This window comes from Prionailurus viverrinus, chromosome D2 (assembly GCF_022837055.1).
Source record: "Prionailurus viverrinus isolate Anna chromosome D2, UM_Priviv_1.0, whole genome shotgun sequence".
Lineage (NCBI taxonomy): Eukaryota > Metazoa > Chordata > Mammalia > Carnivora > Felidae > Prionailurus > Prionailurus viverrinus.
In genome coordinates this window covers 57247797-57271881 of record NC_062571.1, presented here as the reverse complement: position 1 = coordinate 57271881, position 24085 = coordinate 57247797, and the positions used below count along the sequence as shown (strand labels likewise).

The 24085-nt window shown below is 41.2% G+C and overlaps 1 protein-coding gene across 1 annotated transcript in view; it reads right to left on the bottom strand.

Annotated features, from left to right (window-relative positions):
- The window catches only part of PI4K2A (phosphatidylinositol 4-kinase type 2 alpha), a 33163-nt gene extending 13009 nt beyond the window's left edge, over nt 1-20154 (bottom strand). The window contains exons 1-4 of the mRNA XM_047825481.1: nt 19642-20154; nt 11251-11451; nt 6626-6757; nt 6122-6275 (exon numbers count right to left, since the gene is read on the bottom strand). Of these exons, the coding sequence (XP_047681437.1) occupies nt 6122-6275; nt 6626-6757; nt 11251-11451; nt 19642-20076 (922 nt within the window). The 5' untranslated portion in view covers nt 20077-20154. The remainder of the gene's footprint in view (nt 1-6121; nt 6276-6625; nt 6758-11250; nt 11452-19641) is intronic.
- Between the last annotated feature and the right edge of the window lie 3931 nt (nt 20155-24085).

Below are 24085 nucleotides of genomic sequence, written 5' to 3'. Positions count from 1 at the left end.
TTGAAACCTGAAGGACTACACCTTGGAACTAAGCAGAGTTTCCCTTTAATACCTGAAATTAAAGTGAATCTGGATTGCTGGTACCCTTAGCTGCTTGCCAAAACAAACATCATCTTCTACACAGATGCACTACACATCTTCTACTACTTTCTGCATCCTAGGCCTCCAAATATTTTCACCATTTTTGATATATAATATCTGACAATCAAAATAACTAGGTAAAGAGACAGGATGACATGGCTAAAAACAAAGGAAACAGAAAATTAAAACAAACCTAGAGGGGCTCCAAACAATGAAGATACAGACTCTTAAATATTTAACATAAAATCCTTACTATTTAAGAAGATAAAAGGCAAGATTAATAATATTAGTAGAAAACAAGACCATAAAAAAGAATCAAATAGAAATTCAAGAACTGAAAAATATGGTTACCAAATTGAGAACTCAATAGATGAGTTTACCATTAGACTGTGCCAAAGACAGAAGTAATGATCTGAAAGACGGGTCATAAGAAAAGAGCAAAACAAAGCACCCAGGAAAAATGTGTTTCTAACATGTGACTGGATTCTCAGAAGGAGTGGAGGAAAAAATGGGCAGAAATAATTATTTAAAGAGAGAATAGCTGAGAATCTTCCAAAAGTGACAAAAGGTCAAACTGTTGATTCAAGGAAAACTGAATCCCTAATAGGATAAATACAAATAAAACTATACCAAGCATATTGTAGTAAAAATTTTGAAAACCAATTACAGGGGACATCTCACAAAGAGCTAGAGAAAAAGAGAGATTACCTTCAAATAAACAGCAATAATACAAGGACAAGTGACTTCTCCACAGAAATCATGGCAGTAAGACGACAATGGAATATTTGTTTTTTTAACTACTGTAAGAAAATAGCTGCCAATCCCAAATTCTATACCCAGCAAAAATAGCCTTCAAAAAATGAAGGTGAAATGACATTTTCAGACAAACAAAACCAAAATTCATCACCAGCAGACTATTGCTAAAATATTCTCTAAGTCAAAAGAAAATTATCCCAAATAGAACCTTGGAGATACAGGAAGATTTAAAGAACAATAAAATGGGTAAATATATTAGTAAATCTAGATAAATATTATTAGTTTTGTTGGAGCGTAATAGTATTTTTTTAAAAGAGTTGTTTTTTAGACACATACTGAAATAATTAGGAATAAATTTATACCTGAAATTACCTTAAAATAATAAAAGAAGGTAACTAAATGGAAGTGTGAGTGGGACAGGATTAGTCATGGACCAATGATTGTTAAGGCCGGAATAACCAGTTCATGCAGGTTCACTATTCTGCTTATTTGTATATGCTCAAAAGTCTCCAATTATATTAATAACAGTAATAATAATGACAATACCATCTTAATAGTTTTATAGAAATGTGGTTTTACATATGCACATACATGCAGACACATACACATATATATGCATATATGATTAAAACATATGACATTTATAGTATAAAAGTCTGGAGATAGGTAAATGAAGCTAAGGGTTTCTACCAATTAGTATTAGATTTTGGGAAATCAAGGATTCACATGGTAATCTTTAGAGTAACCACCAAAAAAAAAAAAAGAAAAGAAAAAAAAGAAAAGAGTATACAGCTTCTGAGCTAAAAGAGGGGAGAAATGAAATAAGTACAAAATAATTTAAAAGAAAGCAAGAAAGAGGGGGAAAAAAGATCAGTGGAAGAAGGGGAAGAAAAAAAAGATAGGCACAAACATAGAAAGCACCTAAGATGGTAGATTTTCATCTATATGTACATTATACATAAACTAAATGTTCTAAAACTAAAATGTAACAATTGTTTCACTGAATGAATAAAACTGATAAACTTTTAGCTATTTAGATTAAGAAAAAAATATACAAGACTGAAATTGCTAAAATCAGAAACAAAAGTAGGGACATTACTACCAATTCTACCAAAATAAGGATTGTAAGTGAGTACTATAATAGGGGAGCCTGGATGGCTTAGTCAGTTAAATGTCAGACTCTTGATTTTGGCTCAGGTCATGATCTCAAGGTCATGAGATAGAGCCCCACATGGGACTCTGCATTAGGTATGGAGCCTACTTAAGATTCTCTACCTCTCCCTCTACCCCTCCCCATTACACTCTTTCTAAATTAAAAAAAGAGAGAGAGAACTATAGGAAACTGTATGCCAACAAATTGGAAAACCTAGATGAAATGGACAAATTCCTAGAAACGCAAAATCTACCAAGACTACATCATGCAGAAGTAGAATATCAGAATAGACCTATAACCAGTAAGGAGACTGAATCTGTAACCAAAAGTCTCCTGACAAACAATAGCCCTGGACCTGATGGCTTCATTGGTAAAGTCTACCAAACACTTAAAGAAGAACTAACACCAATTCTCCTCAAAATTTTCAAAAATTTGAAGAGGAGGCAGCATTCTAAACTCATTCTATGAAACCAGCCTTACCTTGATACCAACACCCAACAAAGATACTACAAGAAAACTGCAGACCAATATCTCTTACAAATATTGATGCAAAAATCCTCAACAGAATACTAGCAAACTGAAATCAGCAACATTATTAGAAAGATTTTATACCATGACCAAGTGGGTTTTATTGCTGGAAAGTAAATATGGTTCAACATATGAAAATTGATCAGTGTGATATACCACATTAACAGAATGAAGGATAAAAATCACACATGATCATCTCAACTGATGCGGAAAAAGCATTTGACAAAATTCAATATCTTTTCATAATAAAAACACTTAAAATGGAATAGAAGAAAACTATCTCAATATAAGTCATAAATGAAAAGCTCACAGCAAACATCATACTCAATGGTAAAAGACTAAAAGCTTTTTCTCTAAGATCTAGACAAGGCAAGGATGCCCACTTTCAACATTTCTGTCCAACACAATACTGGAAGACCACAGTAATTATGCAAGAAAAAGAAATAAAAGGCATCCACATTTGAAAGAAAAGAGGTAAAATTATCTGCTTGCAGGTGATATGATGTTATATATAGAAAAGTCTAAAGATGACATACCAGAAAAACACCAGAACTAATAAGTAAACTCAGCAAAGTATCAGAATACAAAGTCAACACACAAAAATCATTTGCATTTCTATTTACCAACAATGAGCAATCCAAAAAAGCAAATTAAGAAAACAATTCCACTTAGCATCAAAAAGAATAAAATACTTAAGAATTAATTTAACCAAGGAGGTGAAAGAGTTGTATAATAAAAACTACAAGGGGCACCGGGATGCCCACGCTTGACTTGTGGCTCAGGTCATGATCTCATGGTTCATGGGTACGAGCCCTGTGACAGGCTCTGCACTGGCAGCTCGGGGCCTGCCTTGGGATTCTGTCTCCCTCTCTTTGCCACTTCCCCCACTTGCTCTCTCTCAAAAACAAAAAACAAAAAATAAACAAAACTACAAATATTGCTGAAAGAAATTAAAGAAGACATAAATAAATGGAAAGACACCCCATGTTTATACACTGGAAGACTCAATATTGTTAAGATGTCAATATTATTCAAAGCAATCTAGAGATCTAAGGCAATTACTATCAAAATCCCAATGATGTTTTTTGCAGAGACAGAAAAACTCATCCTAAAATTCATATGGAATCTCAAGGGACCCCAAATAGACAAAGCAATCCAGAAAGAGAAGAACAAAGCTGGGGGACTCATACTTCCTCCAAAACTTTCAAGCTTACTATAAACTATGTTTATTACAAAAGTTACTACAAAGCTATAGTAAGTACTTAGTAAGTACAATGTACTTACTGTCACAGTATTTTGTACTTAGTAAGTACAAAATAGTGTAGTACTAGCATAAAGACAAACATATAGGTAAATTAAATAGATAAATGTAAAACAATAGATTCTAGACATAAACCTTTGCATATGTGATCAAATGGTTTTCAACAAGGGTGACAGGACCCTTCAGCAGGGAAAATCAGTCTTCTAAACAAATGGTGCTGGGGAAACTGGATATCCACACACAGAAAATGAAGTTGGACCCTTACCTCACATCATACACAAAAAATTAACTCAAAATTCATCCATAACCTAAATCTAAGACCAAAAACTATAAAATTCTTAAGACAAAAACATAAGACAAAAGCTTCATGGCATTAGATCTGGCAGTAATTTCCTACATATGACACCAAAGGCACAGACAAAAATTAAGAAATGGACAAACTGGACTTCATGAAAACTTTAAAATTAATTTCATTGAGGTGGCTCAGTTGGTTAAGTGTCTGACTCTTGATCTTGGCTCAGGTCATGATCTCATGGTTCGTGAGACTGAGCCCTGAGATGGGCTCTGCACTGATAGCACAGAGCCTACTTGGGATTCTCTCTCTCCCTCTCTCTCTGCCCCTTCTCCGCTTGTGCTCTGTCCCTCTCTCTCTCAAAATAAACAAACTTAAAAAAATAATTAAAAAAATAAAAATTAGTTGCATCAAAAGATTCTACCAACAGAATAAAAAGGCAACCCACAGAATGTGAGGAAATATTTGCAAGTCATGTATTTGAGATGGAATTAATGTCCAGGATATATAAAGAATTCCTACAACTCAACAACAAAAGAACCTGACTCAAAGATGGGTAAAGGACTTGAATAGTTATTTCTCCAAAGATATGCAAATGGCCAAAAAGTACATGAAAAGATGTTCACAACATCACTAATCATTAGGAAACGCAAATCAAAACTACAATGATATGCCACCTTATACCTATTAGGATGACTGTGATCTAAAAGCAAAAGGAGTGGTGTCTGGGTGGCTTAGTCGGTTAAGAGTCTGACTTCGGCTCAGGTCATGGTCTCACGGTTCGCAGGTTTGAGTGCCGGATGGGACTCTGTGCTGACAGCTCAGAGCCTGGAGCCTGCTTTGGGTTCTGTGTCTCCCTCTCTCTCTGCCCTTCCCCTGTTCATGCTCTGTCTCTCAAAAAAAATTAAATTAAATTAAATTAAATTAAATTAAATTAAATTAAATTAAATTAAATTAAATTAAAAATTAAAAATTAAAAATTAAAAATAAATAAATAAAGATAAAAACAAAAGGAAACAAAACCCGGAAAATGACACAGTGATGAAGAGGTGGAGAAACTGGAACGCTGTCCAACACTGGAGGTAATGTAAAATGGTGCACTGGAATGGAAAGCAGTACGGCAGTTCCTCCAAAGACTAAGCATAGGTCGCTATACTTCAATTTAAAAAAAGTTAAACAGGGGCACCAGGGTGACTCAGCTGGTTGAGCATCTGACTCTGGATTTCAGCTCAGGTCATGATGTCACAGTCATGAGATTGAGCCCTGTGTCAGGCTCTGAGCTGGGCATGGAGCCTGCTTAAGATTCTCTCTCTCCCTCTCCCTCTGCGCCTCCCCCTCTTACACGTGTACACTCTCTCAAAAGAAAAAAAAGGAGGAAAACTAAACAATTCAACAGAACTGCCATGTGATCCAGTAATTCCACTTCTGGGTATACATATAAAATAACTGAAAGTAGTGTCTCAAAGATATTTGTTCACCCACGTTCATAGCAGCATCATTCACAATAGCTAAAACATGGAAGCAACCCCAGTGTCCATCGATGGATAGATAAGCAAAATATGGTATATGCACACAATGGAATATTATTCAGCCTTAAAAAGGAAAGAAATTCTGATGCATGCCGCAACATGAATGAACCTTAGGGGCATATGCTAAGTGAAATAAGTCAGTCACCAAATGACAACTACCGTATAAGTCTACGCACATGAGCTACTTAAAGACAACTGTCCCACGATAGGTCTTGCTACTCTGAGCGACTAGGGATCAAGGACAAAAGTACTCTCGATGTTGCTTCGGAAGGGCCAATGTGTCTTCTGTCTGGAACTGGGAAACAGGCTAAGATAAAATGTACTACTGGCTCCAGGACTCATTACCTCTGATGACTGCACAACTGGACAAAGCGTGTCTTGGCAACCTATTTTCGAGGCCCTTCTGACTCACAGACAAACCTCATCCCGAGAAGGCACTCAGGTATGGAGCTCGGCAGGCCTCCAGGCCTCCCCGCGCCTCCCAGCCGTCTAGCACACCGGGACCGCCCACAGCTGCTCACCAGTGTTGCGGATGATGTAGTCCAGCACCACCAACCGCTCGAACTGCAGCAGTAGTTGCCGGTTAGTGTTCTCAGGGAGAGGTTCTGCTTCAAAACGCCGTAGCCAGTAGTCTGCGTCTTTGTAGCCTTCAACAAAGAGCTGGAATGAACCAACCTGCAGCCAAAGAGGAGGAATAAAGAGACTTCCCTGTAGCTCGAGTCCAAAGAGCCCAGGAGTAAGCCAGGTCGCCCACAAGGCACTGTGGAGTTTATATCAGAAAAAGGTCATGGGAGTGCTTGCCCAATCCAAATTCAAGAAGCCTATCTAAATGGGCCAGAGGAGTAAAGTGAGAAGTTAGGAGCTCTGTTCTCTGGAAAATTATTCCCCAAACCTTAAAAATGAGGAAGACAGGAGCCTCAAGGCAGGCTATTCGCATGTCTACATGCAAGTCTCTAGGTGCCTTGTTTCACCACTTGGATGGTTATGCCACCATAAATCATCACCTTTGCAGGTGCAGTTTATACCTTTGGCGGTAGCCCGATGCGATTAAACCGCTGCCCAACTTTTGGCACTTTCTCTAGTGCAAGCCGCTTGCCCCTGGACTTCACTCGGTCAATGGCACTATAGTTGAAGGTATCGCTGGCCAGATACACTACCTATAGTGGAAAGAGAAGAGATATCTAGGTTACAATCGAGTATAAGAACTATACCATTGGAAGGGAACAGCTGGACGCTCACCAGTGCTGCTCCTCTCCCAGGGCATGCAGAAAGAATGCACTTCTCAGCCCTTCTAAGGACTAGTTCAGGCCAATGGAATGTTGACAAAGTGATACATGTATATCACCTGCAGGGCTGGCCCCTAAAATCTCCCATGATCCTTAGTTCATACTCTCCCATCTGTGCAGCTGGAAACGAAGGGCTCTGAGATGGCAAAAACACATCATGGAAGGATTTTAGATCTCTTGTTACTACATGGAGTGACAAGGGATCTAGGAGAGCTGACTAACTGGCATGGATCTATTATGTGAGCAAGATCCATTAAACCACTGAGACCCAGGGTTTGTTATAGCAGCTAGCATGAATTCCTCTAATACAGCCACCACCTGGGTTAGGAGAAGAGGGCCCAACACCTAATTTCTGTCCACATAAAAACAAATTGTAATTTACTCCATACCCTTATATTTAATTTTGAATTTTGTACTATGTACAATTATTCACATTTAAAAAATAAACACTAGGGTCGCCTGGGTGGCTCAGTCGGTTAAGCGGCCGACTTCGGCTCAGGTCACAATCTCACGCTCTGTGAGTTCGAGCCCCGCGTCGGGCTCTGTGCTGACAGCTCAGAGCCTGGAGCCTGTTTCAGATTCTGTGTCTCCCTCTCTCTCTGACCCTCCCCCATTCATGCTCTGTCTCTCTCTGTCTCAAAAATAAATAAACGTTAAAAGTAAAAAAAAAATAAAATAAAATAAAAAATAAACACTAGGGGTGCCTGGGTGGCTCAGTAGGTTAAGCGTCTGCCTCTAGATCTCAGCTCAGGTCTTGATCTCAGGGTCATGAGTTCAGGTTCCGTGTTAGGCTCTATACTGGGCATGGAGCCTACTTTAAAAAATAATAATAATAATAAAAATAAATAAATAAATGTAAACATTAAAACTTGTTTTAATTTTTAGTAGATTACTATATATAGGCATATTTATGCAGACTGTATCTGGAATATTATACAAGAAACTAGTACTAATAGCTGCCTCCAAGGAAGGAACAGAGTGGCTGGAAGACAAGAGGTGGGAGAGAGGCTGAACTACTCTGTTTACCCTACTGTGCCTTCTGATCTCTACACTAGATGTATGCATTGCCTATTCAAAAAAACATTTTTTAATGGGCCACCAATATTACACTTGGTTGTTAGGGTGCCTGGGTGGTTCAGTCGGTTAAGCTCACAGTCATGATCTTTGGCTCACGTCATGATCTCACAGTTCTTGAGTTCGAGCCCCACGTCAAGCTCTGAGCTGACAGTGCAGAGCCTGCTTCAGATTCTGTATCTCCCTCTCCCTCTGCCCCTCCCTCCCACCTCCCTCAGAAATAAATAAACATGAAACAAAAAAAAAAGATAACTATGATTGATTGTCAAATTATAGTAATTTCACTACAATCTGTATGTGTCCATTATCACCCTTTATCACACTGTCTTGCGATTATCCATTCATTTATCTAACCCCTCTCTTAAGATTAAAGAGATTTGGGGAAAAAGAGATCATATTATTCACATTAGCATCCTCGGTACCTAACAAAGTGATTGGTACATGCTCATTAAATATTTATTAAGTGAATGTAATATTTATTAAGTAAATGCATATTCTTTCGGAGATAGCAACAAGTGAGTTTCAGCATATAAATACCTAAATTAAATAAAATTAAATTTAAAAGAAAATTCTTTCTTTTCCTAAGCCTTGCAGAACTCATTACAAATAACTAAATATTGTGCCTATGAATCTTAGGGACGAAATCATTCCCTCCCTCCTTACCCATCCATCTGTCCATCCAATGTTAACAGAGTATCTAAAATGGATGTGCAAGTTCCTGTAAGTTGGCATTCTCTGCTGAGGAAACACATGCACAGGAATCAAGGGGGAAAAAGGCCTTCCTAGGGACTACCTTGTCAGTTTCCACAGTGACAACCCTTGCTTTTCTCAAGTGATAAACTACCCTTCCCCCCTCCAGTCAGATTTATCTTCTGTCGTTCTCTTTAACAACCCACTTTTTCCGTATGATTAACGAAGCTATCATAACCTGAAACCCCACAGGAACACAGAGCAGAGACAGCTACTGAATGAGAACTACAGCCTTACTATTTGAAGCTCCATCACAACATGAGCCCCGTTTCCATAGTGACAGATGCTCTAATCAACTGGATAGAATCTTGTCAGAAGGGTGGGTAGGCTGGGAGGGGAGAGACATCCTCTCATTATTCTTTAGCAACTCTTTGTTAAACTTGCAACGTTCTAGCTCATCTCAGTCTCATGGAAGACAAGTATTTTTTTTATTGTCGCTGACTTTCTCATGCAAAAGATCATCAGGCCACATTAAAATTCTCCATAGGGACAGAGGAAGACCAGAGATGGGGAAGAATGGGATTTTGGGGGGTGACATTCTATTATGATTAGCACTGACATAAAAATACTACGGGCTAGGACGTGTGGAGTGTTTATATTGTGCAAAGGCACTAGGCTACGTGTTTTACATGGATTATCCTGTGTAATCTTAATAGCTGCCCCATAAAGTAGGAACTATTTATATCCCTATTTTTATAGTAAGGAAACTGAGCAAGCAGGGGATATGGGGGTGTTTTAAGTGACTTGCCAAGGGTCACCCAATAAAAAGCTGCAGAGTCAGAATGTGGCCTCAACCTCTGATTCTCAGGCACTGCACTCCAGAGGCACAAGCAGAGCAGGCACATGGCTAGGCGCTGACTATTTACCTAGTGAAGAAAGGGAATGACAGTGCTGAGCAAGGAGTATTTAAAACAATTTCTAGAATCTAGGAGGGGCCTAGTAGGAGGAATTCTGGTTAGGCAGGAGATCTTTAAAGCATTAATTATCATACAAGATGTTCAAAGTGTGCTATTTAACTCTGTGTACAGAGAAAACTAAAGCATAGAGGGAAGGAATGAACTGTACAAGACCAGGCAATGAATCAGATGTCCATGGGAGCTACAAGCATACGCTCTCCCCACGGACCTGAGTCGGGGGGATCTCTAGAATTGTCCCTCCTGGTTTGATACTCGCTCACTGACTCAACTGGCACTTATGGAATACTTCCTATAAAAACAGCACTTTGCTAGGTGCTGAATATAAGAGGAAATTTCAAGAAATGGTCCCTGACCTCTACAAACTTACAAACCAGCTGGCTTATTGTTTGGAGTTCAGTGGCAAAGGAGCAGACAGTTAAACAACCACAACAATCACAATTTCTTCTAAAACACCCTGGGAAACAGAAAAAAAACAGGTTTGAAGGAAAGCTTCTATCTGCTGATCAGTCTCTGCCCACAGTCTACTATCTAAACCTTCAAAGAAAATCTTAAGCAGGGGTTTTTAAGCTAGAGGCATGGTCCTTACAAGGTAAATGAGTAGATTGCAACTGGTCCATGAACCATCCCCCTGAAATTCTATGCAAACAACAACTGCAAATATATGATTTTTTTTCTGGGAACAAGATGTATAGCTTTCATCAGATTCTCAGAGGATTAAAGCCCATAGCTATAAAGATGCTCCTGCAGCCTCAGGGCATATCAGATCAGAGCTCCACCTTGTTACTAAACCTGAGGTAGCCACATACTAAATGGGTGATGATGTGTCCTTGAATGTTCATATGCTGACCAGCAGATTCCTTCCCCTCATAACTCTTGGAAAGTTTCATGTAACACCCCGCAGTACAGGGATTCTTAGCCTGGCATCAGTAAATGTCCTGAAAATGCAAGCAAACAATTCTGTATTTCAGCATATTGGGAGGAGGGGGAGGGAATCATTATTCCCTTAGAACCTCAGCTAAGTCTATAACAAACATAGGGGATGTGCAAATCCATTCTAAGTGTGGATTTGCCTGGATCTGGGACCCTGATTTTACTATGTTCAGAGAAGTACAAGAATTTCACAGCAAAAAGATGGATGAGAATTCCAGGTCAGTTCCCTGCACAGGTTCAAGCCAGACTCTCATCCCATCCTAGATTCCTCCTTGCCAGACCTTGTATAAGTGATTAGCTGACATAAGCTAGTCCATTCTAGATTATCTCTAAATCATGGAATAGCTCAGAAATCTAAAAGAATGAGCTATAAAAGTAGCTAGGTTTCTAACCAGTTTACAGTTACCAGGGATTGAGAAACACAGGGAATCCGTAAGTGTGCATCAGAGGGTCAGTGAATTTCCTGAAATTGTGTGCAAAAATTTTATGCCTATCCTTCTCAGGATGGCTTCCATCAGATGATCAACTCATGAGCCTAAATCTACTATCTGCCCCCCCAAAAAGGCTGAGAACCCTAGACTCAGGACATAAACAGCCCTCCCTGGACCCAAGCCCCATTAACATGTAGCAGGACTTAGGCCCAGGAAAACTCTGGATAGGCAGTAAGGTTCCCTGGAGAGACAAGTCACTGACCTTTGTACGGGGTACAATGTTGAGTTCCAGTTTTTGGTCCACCAGACTGGCCCCTGCCTCTGACAGATAGCCCTGGTTGAGGACAAGGCAGTCACGGCCAAAGCAGCAGGGACAGCATAGCTTCTGCAGCCACTTGGTCCACTTAGGATTAAGGTGCCCATATGGCTCTTCATTCTTGGGTTTGAAGACAGCAATGATCTTCTACACAGAGAAAAGAAAAATAGGATGTTAAAGGCAATTGATTCAAGTAGCTCATAGACCAGGTCAGCAAGACTCTAGAAAGAAATGAGAAGGCACAGGCAGACAATAGCTATAGACAGACACTAGCTTCTCCCAGCTTGTAAGGGGAAGATACAGCTCATGTGTGCAGCTAAGAGACCCAGTGCCAGAAAGGGTTATGGCCAAAGAAGATGCCAAGTCTAGTATACATGGTAAAACGGACTCAAAGCCCAACTTCCAAGGTACATTCATACAAACCGTTGCTCTGCATCAATTAGGTAAAGACTCAAAAAAGTATCAGTTGAGAGGAAATTAGTAAAGTATTATGGAATGGGATTAAGGAAACTCCATCAATGGCTGATTTCCTCTAGCAGCCTTACTATTCCACTCGCAGGGTATTAACAAAACCTTAAAAAGTTTACGAAAGACAAACAAAGAAAGCAATGGAAGGGAAAAATCACAACAGGAAAAATAATCTGCTACCTGGTTAGAATGGGGTTCTTTTAAGTAACTCTGGTAAGCAAGAGACCAGGACATGAGAGTCCCCAAAGATTAAAATCCACCTTCTCTTGCAGGTGGTAACTTAATCCTCAGAGGTCCTTGGAATATGGGACAGTGAAGCAATCTATACACTATGGACCTCCCTCCTGAGGTTTTCTTCCCCAGGCCAGGGAGCCCTCCAAGGTTATTTCACATTTACCTCATTCCCTCCAGTCCCCAACCTGGTAAATATGAAGAAGAGGAAGAAAAGTAAATATGCTATCTCAGTGATTCATCTTCATATCATATGACTCTCCCTCTCCCCTCACCCCACAGCCAACTCAAGCTAGTCTGGGTCATAAGACATTTTCCTGTGGGTGTCACTTCCTGACAGGCAGGTCACAGCAAAAAACATACACCCATCTGCCTGCATTAAGTATGTACTCATATTAGGAATTGGCTGGGTGCGTGTCTCCAACAATAATTGGTCCATCTGGAGGCTAGTTCTTTCAAGAAGCCTTGCAAGAATTTGAGAAGCAAGAAAAACACAGAAGTCTCCTCCCTCCAAAGGAAATCAATTTATTCTTAAACACAAACAACCTTACATATTCAGGAGAGAAGTCAAGTGCATATATTCATATCCTAAATCTTCAGGATTACATTCTTATCCAAAATGGCTAGCAAAAGGCCTAAGGGACAGCAATCTTCTTGTCTCCGTACCCCCTGGAACCCAGGGCTCGGAACCAGACAGCAGCAATAGCAAGGGGCTCCTGTCACTCACAGAATGACTCATGAGTCCATTGTAACTCTCTGGAACTGGGCAGTAAAACCACAGGACAACTTGAGGCATGCCCTACAACTCAACAGTCAGTTCGACTGAGGTACAAAGTGGAGTTCAGCAAGCTGGTCTCCAGTGGAAGGAAGACTGAGACATTCTTTCTATTAGTATTTTTCAGCTACCCAGACTGAGGCTTAAATACTTCCATTAAATAAAACAGAACTCTGGGGTGCCTGGGTGGCTCAGTCAGTTGAGTGTCATGACTTCAGGTCATCATCTCAAGGTTCGTGAGTTTGAGCCCTGTGTCAGGCTCACTGCTGTCAGTGCAGAGCCTGATTCAGATCCTCTGTTCCCGTCTCTCACTCTCTCTCTCTCAAAAATAAAAAAATAAAGGAAATAATATAAATTAAAAAAAAAAACAAAAAACAAGAAAAGCAGAACTCGAAGGCCAAGATTGCAGCCAAACCATCATTTACAGACTGACCTCTCAAACTTCTCAATTTCCTTCCAACATAAAGAGAATCAGAAAGCATTTCAACAACTCTAAAAGCATTAGTAATCATCATTATCTCGGAATCACACAGGTTTCATTAAATAAAGACGTGTGGACTGGATAAAGGAGGAATGGTGGGTGGGAAGGATGGAGGAACCGAAGGACATTAGGCAGAAAGGAAGACAAGTGCCTTTCAGGACTAAGTGTGGCCTCAGTTCAATTCAATTCTGTTAACGTTTGCTCAGTACCTCATTTGTGTGAGCACTACAGGTTTGCCAAATGATACATAACAGCATTGGGCCTAATTTCCAAAGCTAATGTGAACTTCACATTTTCAACTGTGTTCCTGAATACTCAAGGATATCTCCTATTCACAGAAAACAAACTCTAGAACCATTCAAATTAGAAAGATACCCACCATTATTTGGTTGAGAAAGAAAATGACTACTGCCTAATTTTTCTGTCTTCTCTCTTCCCTACTATAACTTCAATTTCTTTATTACATTTAGTAGTAAGCTTTGGTTTAATGCTATTTTTATTTTATTTTATTTTATTTCATTTTATTTTATTATAATTTTATCTTATCTTACTTTAGAAAGACAGACAGAGAGAGAGAGAGAGCAGGGGAGGGGCAGAGGTGGGGAGAGAGAGAGAATCTTAAGCAGGATACACGCTCAGCACAGAGCCTGACGCGGGGCTCGATTCCACGACCTTGGGATCATGACCTGAGCCAAAATCAAGAGTCGGGGATGCTCAACCAACTCAGCCACCCAGGAGCCCCTGATGCCAATATATATTTTTTTGATGTTTTATTTATTTTTGAGAGAGAGAGAGAGACAGAGTACTAGCAGGGGAGGGGCAGAGAGAGAGAGAGGGAGACACAGAATCCGGAGCAGGCTCCAGGCTCTGAGCTGTCAGCACAGAGCCTGATGCGGGGCTCAAACTCACAAACTGAGATCATGACCTGAGCCAAAGTCAGATACTTAACTGACTGAGCCACCCAGGCACCCCGATGCCATTATTTTTAAAAAGGCTTTCCTTAACATCCCCTTACTAACCCTCTTTAATAAAGAGGGTGAAGTACAGGTAGTTTAAGCAATAGCAGTCAGTGAAGCTAGGGATAAAAACAGAACTGCACAGGAAGAGACCACTCACCGGCTAGTGTCAGAACCCACAACAAATACTAAGAGACCTGGAACTCACAGGTTTCTCCCATCTGTCCAACAGCCCTAAAAAGGAGGGTATTATACTGTGCTAACATTTAAGATAGTTTTGGAGTGCCTGGGTGGCTCAGTCAGTTGAGCATCTGACTTCGGCTCAGGTCATGATCTTATGGTTGATGAGTTCCAGCCCTGCAACAAGCTCTGTGCTAACAGCTCAGAGCCTGGAGCCTGCTTCGGATCCTGTGTCTCCCTCTCTCACTGCCCCTCCCCTGTTTGTGTTGTCTCTGTCTCAAAAATAAATAAACATTAAAAAAAAGAAAAGATAGTTTAAGCATATCACTCACTGTTGCACGGTGAAATATACAGACACAACTTTTAAAAGTTTTTGTTTAATTTGTTAAACATGAAGCTGATGGTTCTCAAACAATTTTGGTCTCAAGATCCCTCTAAACTCTTAAAAGTTAGTAAAGACTCCCAAAACTTTTGGGGGTAATGTAAAATCTACATTTGCTGTATTAGAAATTAAAACTGAAATGTTATGACTGTTAATTCAACTTAATAATAAAAATAGACCTGTTACATGTTAACCTAAGTGATATGTTTTTATGAAAAATAACTATTTTCAGAAACAATTTTTAGTGAGAAGGCAGGCACTATTTTACATTTTTGCAAATCTCTCTAGTGTCTGGCTTAATAAAAGGCAACTGTATTCTTAACATCTTCCTTAATATTCAGTCTGTTTCAATATCACACATCATGTAGCCTCTGGAAATCTCCACTGTATACTTACACAGAAGTGAGAATGAAAATGGCAAATAGTCTTAAAATTGTATTAAAAATAATTTTGACCTGTGGACATCTAATAGGATTCCTATGGGTCCTTTGGCCCCACTCTGAGAACTGCTGCATTCTGTATTAGCAGTTGGATAGAAATAGCACTGCCTGACTTGGCTATTTAGGCAAAGAAGCCTTATTTACATGCTAACTCTCAGAAAAGAGAGGGATGGGCTACTCTAAATGTATGAGACCCTAAAAGAAGATGGGATCCAAATAGAAGGCAATAGAAGAGATTTAGCCTGTATTTATTTTCCTGTCCACTGCCATTGACCCAACCTTCCTCATCCATTACAACTTGTGGTCTGGGACAGGTCCCTAGAACAGACAGTAATGATGCTTCAAAATCTCAGGGGTGCCTGGGTGGCTCAGTCAGTTGAGCATCTGACTTCAGCTCAGGTCATGATTTCCCGGTTCACGAGTTCTAGCCTCACATCGGGCTCTGTGCTGACAGCTCAGAGCCTGGAGCCTGCTTTGGATTCAGTGTCTCCCTCCCTCTCCACCCCTCCCCAACTCGTGCTCTGTCTGTCTCTCTCAAAAATAAACATTAAAAAAAAATCTCAAGGGGGCGCCTGGGTGGCGCAGTCGGTTAAGCGTCCGACTTCAGCCAGGTCACGATCTCACAGTCCGTGAGTTCGAGCCCCGCGTCGGGCTCTGGCCTGATGGCTCAGAGCCTGGAGCCTGTTTCCGATTCTGTGTCTCCCTCTCTCTCTCCCCCTCCCCCTCCCCCGTTCATGCTCTGTCTCTCTCTGTCCCAAAAATAAATAAACGTTGAAAAAAAAAAAATTAAAAAAAAAAAAATCTCAGGAACTACATCTAAATATGACATACAAACTTGACTGCCTCTTAACATTTAGGTAAAAGACAATTAATTATCCTGTTTGAGATCTTTATTCTTTATCAGGCTATCAGTGTTACTCTCAACCACGTGTAAGGACATCAGAATTTCTTGGGAGGGCACAGGTAGTTGGAAGAAGCACATTCAATATTATAACATAATTTTATATTTGAAAAATGAAAAAAGAAAAACCTGTATCATTTTATGACAAACTCTTGGTCGATAAGTTTGTTTAAAAGATTGAATATTACTGATACAAGGCCTAGGTCCTAGCACATGTGATCAGTATCTGTAAAATTCTGAAGCAGATACAAATTAGCATTAGCTAATAAATTACTATTCTCAGTGGTCATAAAATCTTCTCAAAATTATACTACTTTTGCTTTATTCAATGCCATGTGTCCAACAAAGCCTAATCCAGGGGTCAGTGGGCATACGACTTAATAAAAACCAAAATACTCTGAACCCCTGCTAAGCAACAGGAACCACGCCAGGGGCTTTCATGTGGGATATCGCATTTAATCTTCTTAGTAAACTCATGAATCACATGCTATTCTATGATTCTTGGAATATGAACATCTAATATTACTAGCCTCGCAAAATAAAAAAAGCTTTAAAAATATTTTCATAGGTGATTGAGCTTAAGACCAGAAGCACAATAATACAAGTGAGGAGGGTAATATGAGCGTTCTCTATCAGGCCTTCTGATCTAGCCTTTTCCATCTTACGGTTCTAGGTCCCCATTTGCTCGCCCTGAGGGAGAAACCAGCCTAAATTGGGAAAGGGAATCAGGGTTATTATCTCCAAGAACCTTCTAGCCTCTCTAGCTCCAAAAGCAGCTCTGGCAGAAACAGCTGGTTTCCCCAAACTCTGTTCCCCCTTCTTCCTTGGACATAGGACTCCTGATTTTTAGTGGGGCAAAATAAAGACTACACTTCCCAGCCACTACTGCAGTTAAGTTCTGGACAATGGGATGTAAAAAGAGTCTGGTGCAACTTCTATGAAACGTCTTGAAGGAAGAGGGCATACTCTCCCTCATCCTTTCCTTCTTCCAACTGGCTGAAAAACAGACCAGTTGTCTGCAGTCTGAGTAGCCATCTTGGATTATGTAGTGGAAGCCACATTCTAGGGATGGCCCATCAGCTGGATGGAAGGAGGCACATTGTTCATACTGCCATGCCAGCCCTAAGCAGCCTATAGACTTCTTCTATGAGAGTTAGGCGTACTTTTATTCAAGGCATTGTTGTTTTAAATTTTGTCACACATAGCCCAATGTAATCCTAACCAATATGGTAAACAAAAAGAAACCAAAAATTCAGATGACTGACTTCGAGGCAGCCCAGCATAGAGGTTAGGAGCATGAATTCTGGACTCAGTAGGCCTGAATCCTGCCTCCCACTCACTAGATGTTAGGACCCGAAGAAAATTAGTTATACTGTGTGTCTCAGTGTAATCTGTCGGAATAATAATAATAGTACCTACCTTCAAAGGTGTTATAAGTACTAAGTGAATTATTATTTGTAAAGCATTTAAAATAGTATCTAGCATATAGTAAGTGCTACCTATGTATTTGTTCAATAAAATAAATAAACTAATTTGGAACAGGGCCAAAGACCACACGAACAACTACAGTGAGTCTGTGGTCCCTAACCTGACCCACCACAGCGTTGAGGAAGTGATCCTCTGCTCTGAACCATATTTTACTCAGTGGGACTAAGATGGTTATATTAATAAGTTTTGCCAGGGCATATGTGTTTTGACTTCCTCTCTACGAAAGGACAGTGGCCAGGAAATTTTAGACCTTGGGATCCTGCAAATCACCAAGAAACATACCCACAGTCTGTTATTCTCCGTGGCCCATGCACAGAGGCGGTAATACTTTACCTGCCAGGGAGAAGTGAAAGATCTTATTACTCCCACCTGTCAGAGCACCAGGTCACTTCTCAGCTGACCTGACACACTTCCAAAACAACTGTAACAATGTCACGAAAGAAAAATAAAAACCTTCCTACTGCTCCTATACCTATCAAAGATACTCAGCTCCTCCTTACATCAGCCAACAAGCTAAAAAAAAAAGAAAAGAAAAAGTAAAATAAACAAAAAAATAAAAACCACTTATATAAAAGATGAAAGCATCTTGCTAGCATTTAGACCTAAGGAGACCCACTTTTTTTCTAGAAGTAATGGTTCCCCTTTGAGCTTTCAGTTTAACTCACTCCTCCCCTTACTTGAGGGACTTGCAAAGACTTACTATTCTCAAAGTTTTCCCCACCTTTTCCCCAGCTCAGTTTATGGTAACTGAGTTGATGGTATATTGCTTTCTGGTTCTTGAGAATTCAGGGACAACATCTGGAAGAATGACCAGATCATTAAATGAACCTAACCAAGAGCTACAAGTCAGTCCATCCTGGCCACTTGGCACTCCTATCAGAACAGCACGCCAGCCATGTAAAGAGTTCACACAGGAGAGATGCAGGGAAAATCTGTGGGAGATTTGACAATCATCATTTTAATAAGTATCACAATAATACATTTTTCCAAGAAACCATTCTGATCTATCCAAGAACTCTGACAGGGAAAAGTTAATACTTTTTGACCCACTGATATTCCTCTGATCCCTCTGGTCTTATATAAATGCCTTAAATTCTTCTGCAGCTATCAAAAGAATAAAGGTCACCGCTCAGCTGCCCTGGTCACCCCATGTCCCATCCCAACCCATCTCATCCCCATCCCCCTATTTATACACATGCAGGGGACAAAATAAAGGCCAGCAAACACTTTGCCTTAGCTAAAAAGAGAACTGCTGATAGTCGTAGGAGAGAAATGAAAGTAAAATGTAGCAGGTAGTCCTGTGTTTCTAAAACTCCACATTCTTTACTGAGAAGACATGAAAAAGAATTTGAACAATTTCCCAGAAGTGAGCAATAATCAAGGCAGATGAAACTGGTAAGTCCACCCACTTCATCACCGACGTTTGCCAGTAAGAGACCTGGGGCAGTGGTAGACATCCCCACGACACAGAAGGCTGGAACTGAACCCTCAGAGATCCTGATGGGTCACCCGTCCTTCTCAATAAACAGCGACAACGCTGGTTCGGTCCAAAAAAAAGGAAATGGGCCCAAATCTCAAATCTGTAGTACAATGGACAACGCTGGTTCAGTCCAAAAAGAGGAAATAGACCAAAGCTCAAATCTGTAGGACAATGGCCGAATAGCAGTCTCTGTAGTTTAAAGCTAAGGAACCTACTAGAAAGCAGCATCTCCCCGCGCGTCTCTGTCGAGAAGCCGATTGTCCCACCACACCGCTGGGCCCCTCGCCTGTATCTGGTCAATTTCTCTTTTTCATTCTCCGCTCACTCCTCCCCCACCAAATAGGTTCTGATTTATTTCTTCATTCCGCAGAGCTTCTCCATCTCCAGTCCTCAGGGGCATTCCAAAATCTTGCCAAGGGGCTCTGCACTGTGAAGTTTCTCCCTTTTGCAGCCTTTCAACCCCCCTTTTCCCCGTGGCTGTGCGAAGCTGCTAATTCCCCCGGACAGGCCCACCCTCCCCGAAGGCAGCGGCGGCAGCCCCCACCCCGCTCTCACCCCCTGAGGGTCCTTGACGAAGTAGCTTCCGCTGGAGCCCTGGTAGATGCGCTCGGGGAAGATGCAGCGTTCGATGGCCAGCTCCGCCTGCCGCACCACCGTCTCGAACTCGGGGTCCTCCGGAAACTCATTCCGCTCGCGGTGGGCCTGCGCGGCGTGCGCCGCCGCCACCGCCTGAGCGGCCAGGGCTTGGGCCTGCGCCGCCACGGTTTGGGTCTGGCCCTGGGCCGCCGCGCCCCGAGCCCGATCCAGCAGTGGCTGCCGCTCCCGGTCGTGGCCTGGCGAGCCCGGCGGAGAGGGGGCCGGGCCGGCCGCCGCCGCCACTCGGACCGCGCCCCCCGGCACCTGCGGAAAGTGAGCGCCCGAGCCGGACGGGAAGGTGTAGTCCGGGGGTTGGGCCCGCTCGGGGGACACCAGTGGGCTCGTTTCGTCCATCCCTCAGGCCGCCGGCTCCGGGTCCCGGTGCGCTCCACACAGCTGAGCCCCGGGCAGGGACCAATCGGAGACACCCCCAACCCCCGCCTGACCAACCAGGTCGCGGCGCCTTGCCGGCCCCGCCCCTACCTAGCCTGTTTACTTGGCGACGCGTAGGCACGACCCCTCGCGCGCGAACGGTAGCCAATCAGAACCACTGTCTACGTAATCGCGCCCTCCGCATTTTTCGCCCGTCACCGTCGATAAAGACCGCGCATGCTCCAGGAGCCAGACCCAGGTCAGACACGCCCCTTGCTCTTACCAGCCCCGCCCCGCCCCTAGCTTCCTGTTGCTGACCTGTCTCTGGGAGCTTTCAATAAAGTAGCCTACCTAATCAGTCATTTGTTGAGTGCCTGCTATGAACCAACCAGCTGTGAAACTGGAGAGATCTAGTCTTTGTATCTGCATTCATTCAATCATGCACTCATTCATAAAATATTTATTGAGTACCTACTATGTTCTAAAGTGCTAGCGAGACAAAAATGAAGCAAAGAAAAATACCTAATCTGCCTAAATAAAAAGGTTTTTAAAAATCACAGCCGTAATGCAATTTACACAGTGTCTGGCCCGGATGCTTAATGCTTATTTGTTAATTGATGGAAGATACGGTCTTAGACTAAAAAGTTCCATGAGGTAAAAGTCCATGACTGTTTTATTCACCGCTGTAAAACCTCAGTGTCTAGACACAATAGGGACTCAGTATATTTTTAGTAGTGGAAAAGAGAAGGAAGATCAAGCTGAAGACACACAGCCCTCTGAGGCAGCAGAAAAGGAGCCAACAATGAAAACTGAAAACTCCATAATAGAAATTCAACGATTTGGGGGGAGGGCTTCAGCAAAGGCCTTAAAGGGGGTGTGTGCTATGAAGGAATAATGTAATTATATTACTGGAGGAAAAGAGAAAAAAGAATGAGAGTCATTTGAGTTTGAACCCCATCTGAACACTTAAGGAGTGTGTTTTCTCATCTGTAAAATGGGAATTATCCCTTCCTCAATTAAATAAAAATTAAGAGAAGGTATGTAAAACACTTAGCATAGTGGTTAGTACACTCAACAAATGGTAGCTTTTTTATTGTTGGTGCTGTTTTTGTTTTGTGCTTAAAATAACCAGCAGACTAGACTATGGGTTTTCACAAGAGATGACCAGCCAAATAGTAACCAATATTTCATAATCATTCTTTCTTGAATCAAAGTATTGCCACAGCTAGTAAAAGTACTGAATCGAAACAACTTATTGTTTATTTTGTTTTTGTTTTTTGTTTTATTAAGTTTATTTATTTATTTTGAGGCGGGGAAGGGGCAGAGAGAGGAGTGAGAGAATCCCAAGCAGGCTCCACACTGCCAGCTCAGCCCCTGATGTGGGGCTCGAACCCACGAACCTTGAGATTGTGACCTGAGCCAAAACCAAGAGTCCAATGCTCAACCAAGTAAGCTACCCAACCACCCCGAAACAACTTATTATTTAATTACATGTATGACAATGTCTTAATGTTTTTTTGGCATGTAACCCATTTTAGGCAAAGGTCCATACAGTTTCCCCTTTCAGTTACAAGACATATATTTCCCTTCCCTATACAGATATAAAATAATTCAGTAGTACTTGCCCTTGTGTCTGAGGGATCATAGTCACAGAGATGATCTCTTGGTATTGATCTCATTTAGCCCCTAAGCTTCAAATTGTCAAGGAAAGCTGCAAGATTTAGAGTTCTCCTTTGAATTCTGGGTCTTCTCTATGGAAAACTCTCAGAATTTTTTTCTGAATCTACCCCTTAGAACTTGATTTTCCTTTTACTGAAAAAAAAGGAGGGGGATCAATACATTCCCTATTACCTATGAAGAGCTAGCACTCACCAAATGCTACGCACGTGCCAGGCTTTATTTTTTGTATATTCCATGGATGTAAATGGACTACATGTAACTGGCATTACAGCTCCTATGATGTTAGAAACTGAGTAATGTATGCAGCTGGTCTGTGGCAGAGCTGGATCCAAATCCAGGCACACCAACTCAATGCTTTTAACACTATATTGCTTCTTATTAAATATCTCTATGGGATGTGTCTCATATGAACCCCCTTTCTTTCCATTTTCATGGATGCCACATTACTTTTGAGACTCTCAAGATGTCTTAGCTATATTATTAAAATAGCTTATGAATTTGTTTCTCTGCTTCCAATCTCTCTGATTATCTCTGAGTATCACTACCAGATTAATTTTCTTAAAATACTGGTTTCCTTTGGGCTCCCGGGTGGCTCAGTTGGTTAAGCATCCAACTTCAGCCCAGGTCATGGTCTCACGGTTTATGAGTTCAAGCCCTGCATAGGGCTCTCTGCTGTCAGCACAGAGCACACACTTCGGATCCTCTGTCTCCCTCTCTTTCTGCCCCTCCCTCATTCTCTCTCTCTCAAAAATAAACAAACAGGAAAAATGAGGAGACTGAGCTAAAAGATTAAAAACAACAACACTGGTTTCCTTGTGTCACTGCTCTGATCAAGAAACTACATTTTTGGGGGGTGCCTGGGTGGCGCAGTCGGTTAAGCGGCTGACTTCAGCCAGGTCACGATCTCGCCGTCCGTGAGTTCGAGCCCCGCATCAGGCTCTGGGCTGATGGCTCGGAGCCTGGAGCCTGTTTCCGATTCTGTGTCTCCCTCTCTCTCTGCCCCTCCCCCGTTCATGCTCTGTCTCTCTCTGTCCCAAAAATAAATAAACGTTGAAAAAAAATTAAAAAAAAAAAAGAAACTACATTTTTTGGGGGAAAAAAAGAAACTACATTTTTGGGACGTCTGGGTGGCTCAGTCAGTTGAGCATTGGATTCTTGATTTCTGCTCAGACCATGATCCCAGGGTCATGGAATCAAGCCCCAAATCAAGCTCTGAGATGAACTTGGAACCTGCTTAGGATTCTCTCTCTCTCTCTCTCTCTCTGTCTCTCTCTGTCTCTCTCTGTGTCTCTCTCTCTCTCTCTCCCTTTGCTCCTCTCCCCTGATCATGAGGTCTCTTGAAAAGAAAACATTTTCGTTGCAGTAAAATATGCATAATATTTATCATTTTAACCATTTCACAAGTGTACAATTCGTTAACATTAAATACATTCACAACGTTGTGTAACCATCACCACTGCCTATACCCAAAACTTTTTCATCATCCCAACAAAAACTCCATATCCATTGAACAGTAACTCCCTCCTCCTCTAGTTCCTGGTAACCTCTATTCTACTTTGTGTATCTATGAATTTTCCCATTCAAAACACTACATTTTGCAAAACATATCTTCCCCCTAATTTTTCTCCATAGTTTAACCACAACCCATCCTTATTTCATCAAATTTCGATATATATATTCTTCAATGCAATAAGATCTATTTTCTTGACACTCCATTCTCTCAACAACTAATTATATCTATATTCGGTACCACACAGTTTAGCATGTTTAACCATTGAATGTTAGAGCTGGTTGAATCTTATAGGTCTGCTAGTCCAATCTCATTTTACAGGCTGGAGAGCTTAATAACTTGTTTGAAGCCCCACACATTTGGTGGCAGGCATGGGATTTGAACACAGAATCCAAGTCTTTTAAAATAATGTAAGAATGGTGTTTATTGAGCACTTATACACTGTACTGTCATACAAGTCCTGGGGAGTCTTTATCATTATTATTATCATTTTCATTTTCTATTCCACAGATGAGGAAAACCCCAATTGAGAGAAGCAGTTTGCTTATTCTCTTCACGCGTTTGCCTTCTTTTAATAATTAAATATAATCTTGAATTTTACATGTACATGAATCTTTTGTTCTCCACATGGAGGCAGTAAGTTCCAGGAGGGCAACGATCGGTGTCTTTTCTAGCTGCATTCACTTTGTTCAGTAAATAAATACTGTATACGGATAAACGGATTGGTGTGCACGGTATTTGGAGGATTTGCTCCAATATTGACACTATATATATTTTTTTAATGTTTATTTATTTTTTGAG